The sequence below is a fragment of the Nicotiana attenuata genome, chromosome 2 (genome assembly GCF_001879085.1).
Source record: "Nicotiana attenuata strain UT chromosome 2, NIATTr2, whole genome shotgun sequence".
NCBI classification, from domain to species: domain Eukaryota; kingdom Viridiplantae; phylum Streptophyta; class Magnoliopsida; order Solanales; family Solanaceae; genus Nicotiana; species Nicotiana attenuata.
In genome coordinates this window covers 16,343,772-16,350,009 of record NC_031990.1, presented here as the reverse complement: position 1 = coordinate 16,350,009, position 6,238 = coordinate 16,343,772, and the positions used below count along the sequence as shown (strand labels likewise).

Below are 6,238 nucleotides of genomic sequence, written 5' to 3'. Positions count from 1 at the left end.
ACAAGAAAACCCCTGCTCGAAGGCTACAGAAGAGATTTGCTCACGTGGACGCAGATTCGGCTCACGATTCCCCGGATGACGAAGAAAATGATGGTAAAAAGTCGGCATTGGTGCCTCAAACAAGGAAACCAATCGAGGCCGCCTAGCCCTTTGAACTAGATACCTCATCCTGTGGTGAGGGAACTCCAAAGAAAGATTCGATCACGGCCCCCATGTTCCCGGAGGTTAAAATCGTTCCATCGCCTTCGACAAATATATTGGAAGGGGTGAGTGCGGAAACCCTCGAGGCTAATCAGAACACCCCGAGTGAAGAGCTCGGGGCCATGACAACAGGTCATTCTATTTCTCTGCCATCTTATTTCGAGGAGGCAATCGAAGATGCTAACGCTCTGCGTACGCCCGATCCGAGCAAGGTCCTCGAGGTGGATCCCTTTTAGGGTTGTTTTGCTGGGGTCGAGGATACCACCAACCTTAATGATGCGTCCGTCATCTTCGAAGAGGCTCAACATCTCCTCTCTTGGGTAAATACTAACCTTCATTGTTGTAATTTTTTCTCTCTTTCCTTTCCTTTGACTGATATATCTTCTTTTCATGTATAGGCCATCGTCAAGTTTAGAGGTGAGCTGAGCCAATGTGAGGCCGAGCTCAGGAAAATTTTGGGCGAAGAGAAGGCCCTAAGGCTCCTCTGCAGCCAAAAGGAATAAAAGCTTAAGGATCTACGGGCTGAATTGGCCAAAGCTCGAACAAATGAGGCCGAGCTAGATGAGTAGGTAACTGTGATTTTAACAGGGTATGGTCTCCTTGGCCCTACTTCGGAGGCTAAACCTTCGATATCTCAACTGCAGCAACAGTTAGAGATGATCAGGCTGCTCCGGGGCGAGGTTGATCAAGTTAAGGCTGAATGTCGTAGATGGAAAAAGAACATGGACCAGCTTGCTGCCGATAAGAAAGCCGTTACAGCCCAACTGACCTCGGCTGAAACTCAATTCTGAGGCATTAAAGCGAAGGGTTTGGCCCAGGTCAGGAAAATCGAGGAGTTAGAGGCAGAGTTTGCTAGAGCTCGGGCTAAAGCTGCACAAGCTAAAGCTGAAGTTGAGAAGACGAAGTCTACGGCTGATAAGTCCATTGCCATGTACTTAAGAGACGTCGTGGCTGTTCAAGCGGAGTTGAGGGAGACCTCCGACCGGGAAAAATGGAGCAATGATTTGGCCAAGTATCAAGCCCGGAGGGAGACTCTTGAAGAAATCCACGCCCGAGGATTTGACCTTACTGAAGAGATAGCCGAAGCAAAGGCGCAGGAAACCGATGCCACGTTTCTTGTCTCTTCAGATGATGAAGATGTTGTAAGCGGCTCCTAAGGCGGGGAAGGTGAGGAAGGTGTTACCGAGGATGAGGAGGCTATCGAAGAAAGAGCTATAGAGGGTGCAGTTCCTAAGGAAGCTGCTTCTGGGGACGTAACCCCAAAATAGATTAGGTTCTCTTCTTATTTTTATGTGTAAGGGTCCCTTGTGGGCATTGTAAATATACTTTTTTTTTTGTAGAATATCCTTTGCGAATATAAAGAACCTTTTTGCTCTATCCTCAGCTTGTGTTGTGTTTCATTTTGTTCTCATTTGTGGAATATTTCGATTGTATAGCTCAAATAATTAGTTCGAGTGCTGGTTTGGGCCCAGAACATAATAAACCCTTAGGTTTTTATTGATCAATATAATACCCCTTAAGGTTTTGTTAATCTTCGAGCTAAGTTTGATTTGGTATGAGCTAGAGATGTCGGGACTCTTGAGTCCGAGTTGAGTGAGAGCAGGGTCTCGAACTCTATGTATTTCGGCCCTTAGGCTCTTTTAGATCGTCCCTTAGGCTCTTTTAGTTGGGTCAAATCGGCCTCTAGAATGGATACATAATTTTCCCTTTTTTCGGCTAAAAGACTTAGTGAAAATTTTTGTATGCCTTTGCATGTGTTTTTTCTACCCGTTGGGGTTTTCGAGGGTTTGATGTATTGGAACCTTATTAGTAACTTGTTTGTGTAATGATAATCAAATACCTCTTGAGGTTTTATCGAAGGCTGATGTTATCGAAGCCTTTAAATTATTCGATGACTTAATTTATCGAAACCCTTTATATTTTGCTTTTGCCAAGGGTAGCCTGATTTAGCCGTTTTTTACAAAAGCGTTTGAAGGCCTTTAATTTATAGCGGAAGTCGGACGTTTCCGAGCCGCATTATATTGGTCGTAGCCTTTTTACACGATAGTAGTCTTTAATATGGACGTAGCCTTCGGGTATGTCATTTGGACTTATTTCCCTATACTTTTCTAACTTGTTCGAAAAGTTAGTCCCCGAGTATATTGGCCTTGGCCTTTGTTTCGAGGGGATGCCTCACAACTAATATATTGTCTATTTTCATTTTTTTCGTTTTCTTGAGCCGGGAGACTAACGGAAATAGCGGGTAAGGTCTGTGTACACACTACCCTCCGTAGACCCCTCACCTGTAAATTTTACTGGGTTGTTGTTGTTGTAAAATTTAAATTTAAGATACGAATTAATCTAATCTAATTTAGGTTCAATGATTTTGAGAAGGAAAACGTGATAAATATTGTGGGATGGAGGGAGTACATTTTTACAAGCACAGAAATGGAACTGTTTTAAAATAGCTGGAGCTGAGTGCTAGCCATTTGTTTAGTAAGATGTACCCTGCGTAAAATATTTTCGGAATGCTCGACCGCTATTCCGAGGTCGAGCCTACTCGACGTCGGTATGTATCGTGCTCTGCCGTCGAACTCTGGTTTGGTCCCTCGAGCTCGAACTCGATCTTGCCTGGACTCGGACTTCTCTCGAGTATATAGATCGAAGGCGTACGATCTCGACCGTATACGCATGTATATTAAATGCTAATAACAAAACTAACCCTCTCATAATAATAATAAAAAAAATAAAAATACATTATATACTGATTATGTAATAGAAGTTCGTTCTTCTTATTCCCTTCTATTAATTAGAGTTTTAGAGATCAGCTACGTAGTGAAGATATATTTTGTTATTATTTAAACCTAAATCTTTCCTTAAAATGAAGAAATAAAAAGTAGGTCTACAAGGAAATCTATTGTAAATTTTATTCTTAGGTTCTGTCACTAAACTAAAGAAAAATAATAGTATTTAGTTCCTTATCAACACACAACAAATTTATGGAGTGAATAATGCAAGTAATAAAACTTCTATTTCGTTCACTATTAGACAAATCTTAAGTTTATTAGTTTGCATTTTCTAACTACATATGGAATTCTAAGCTATAGTTCAAAAGACATGTGGGCTGTTCTTTCCTCCTTTTTCTCCACCGTTAATTATGGAGAAGGAATTAAATGTTTGTACTTGTACACGTGAGACAGAGATATGAAAGTTGACCGTGGAACGCATTTTCACTTTGAGAATTCTACGAGAATTTATGTTTGAAAATTTTTGGTTACCCTATCGTAGGGACATGGCTGCAATTTTTTTCCCGGTTTAATTATCGGGACTTTTTGTCTATTCATTGATTTGATTAATTAAGATTTTTCTAGGATAAATTTAATGTTGAGAACATAAAGTATTTCTTAAAGACTGTTTTATAATTACAGAATGAGAACTCCACATTTCTGGAGTACAATGATGCCACCACATCCTAAAGGAAAGGTTGCGTTTTTTTTTTTTTTGGCTGAGTCGAGAATTAGAATTTTATTCAACTAAGTAAACAATATGTACAAGTAGCTCAATTTAACTCTAGAAAAAAAAATAGATCAGCAAAAATAACTAAAAACAGTAAACTCTAAGACAGAATTTGCTAAGCTATCAGTAGTCTAGACTCAGCACCTTACCAAAAAAAGTATAAGTCTAAGCCTCTTCATGTAGCAGCATGTTTAGCCAGTTAACATGGAAAGCTATTTTAATGCTCTAAGGTTGCGTTTTGTTAAAACAACATAAACATCTAATATGCATGCAGTTATATTTTACGTTACGAAATGAAGCTGTGTTCATTTTTGGGATCAGAAGGTCATGATTTTTAGCTAGAGAGAATTTTGTTCTTTGTTTCCTTATTTTCCACGACGAAAAAGAAAATCTAGCCAACACTGGTCAAAATCATATTGAATGTTATGTCGTAACACTACAGTTCAAAATGTGACCTCTCATCACCGAATGACTATTTAAATCACAATTATTTAGATTTTAGTTATTATATATGTTTATTTTTTAAGTTCGAATCTTAATTATTTAGATATTAATTAATTTTTTTACAACTACTTAAAGGGTTTGAATAGATTTAAATAGTGGAGATCTACTAAATATGGTGTCCATTTAAGAATTATGCAAAGATGACATTTACATCTCGGTACGCTTTTACGGCAAATCATTACTTTCCATCATTATCAACTACCATTATCACCCGCCATCACACAATACACACAACCACAAAACCTCAATCAGAACCACCTTGTCACCAATTACCACAATGATTTTTTACCACCACTAACTACCATTTCAAACATCGTCGCCAACTGTTGCTACCACAACAATCATCAATCTGTTATTGACCACATTCAGCCAACACTATATATCGCAACCGCCGTTATCAGTCACCGCTATATTTAGCATCCATCACCAACTACTACCATCAACTCCACTAACTGCCAACCACAACTGCCACTAGCTACTACCACAATCACCATTATCGGCCAATTATACCGCCACCAACAGTAGCAAAGCCAAAATATTTATTAAAGATGATCAACATAAAGAAGTAAATCCGCGAAGAGGCCAAAGTGTGTCAATATATAGTATACATCCATCAGAAAAATCATCTAGCTACACAATGCAATTTTTAGACGAAGGGGTATCATCACTTGAATACATGTGGCTCCATCACTGGCCCCTACCGCTTCCCCCGTCAGTTAGCCATCACCACCACCATCATCCACCATCATATAATTCATTAAAAGTATTTTGTTGATGTATAAGTAGATTAATTAATATTTTATTTAAATTTATATTATTAATATTTTAAAAAAGACAAATTTATATATTTAGATGTTGAAAAAGCAAACACTCTTAATTATTTATTATTCAAATTTTAATATGACATCTTAATATTTAGATATTTATTAAAGATCAAATGCACGTCTTAATATTAACAAAAATAAATGAAACCTTAGTGTTACTACAACAAATGGAAAACGCCAAGTAGAGGTCAAGGTAATACTCAAATGCACGCTACTCATCAGAGTTATTAGTAAACAGATTAGGGAAGAAATTTTGTTATTGCTGTATTAGGTGATACCCTTTTTTGCTTGAGCCCGACCGGGTTGGGTCCGGACCGGAGCAAATCGGGGCCATCGAACCCGACCTGGATGCAAGGTAGAACGACGGCCACGTCTACAACCGAGGTCGAGTCATTTCGAGACCGTTACAGAGCTCGATAGGAGTCACCACCGGATGGAGAAACACACAAGGTCGGAAGCCGGACTCGTAACGGATAACCAAGCGTCGCCGGATATCTCGCCCAAACGTGATTTTCTCAACCACTTCAGGCCATTAAGGCGTAATTACAGGGATCCACGATGTAATCAATTGACCTACCTTATTTTTGCCCTTAATCAGAATGTATAAAGGGGGATCTCTCTAAATTCTTGTGGATCATCAAGCACAATTGTTCTAAGCAATATTATATTCTGCGATTATTTACTTTAACAGCAATTGTTGAGTCTTTATCTTTATTTTCCTTAACCTAAAAACCTTTTGTATCTTTTAGTTCACGGATCCTTAAAACCCCATATAAATTCAATTGTTATCCGGATTCGAGGGTAAACAGTTTGGCGCCCACCGTGGGGCTAAGGATATTGGTGAGCTCTTTGATACTCTTTCTTGACGCATCACAATACACTGGTTCTTTGCAAAAGAGTCCATCTTACATTCAAATTACCAACTCATAGAATGGCACAATCAATTAACAACGAACTTGAACAGCAGACGGGAAACAATGGAATACCCGGGCTCGAAAACCCGATAGATGCCGGTTCCCGGATGGCGCTCAACACTGATCAGGCCTCCGGATCATCGCATAGCGTCCGGGGAGAGGACGATTCGAGGGCCCAGGCAGTCGGCGAAGAGACTATCAACCTTAAAATGATTTTTGACATGCTGCAAGCCCAGCAATCGGCTATAGCCCAGCTCCAGAGCCGGGTCCAGGACGTCCCGTGCAGCTGCAATCATCAAT

The 6,238-nt window shown here is 39.6% G+C and overlaps 1 protein-coding gene across 1 annotated transcript in view; it reads left to right on the top strand.

The window, feature by feature from the left end:
* The window catches only part of LOC109216841, a 23,906-nt gene continuing 17,880 nt past the window's right edge, over positions 213-6,238 (top strand). The window contains exons 1-4 of the mRNA XM_019381049.1: positions 213-393; positions 790-953; positions 1,020-1,343; positions 1,586-1,661. Of these exons, the coding sequence (XP_019236594.1) occupies positions 213-393; positions 790-953; positions 1,020-1,343; positions 1,586-1,661 (745 nt within the window). The remainder of the gene's footprint in view (positions 394-789; positions 954-1,019; positions 1,344-1,585; positions 1,662-6,238) is intronic.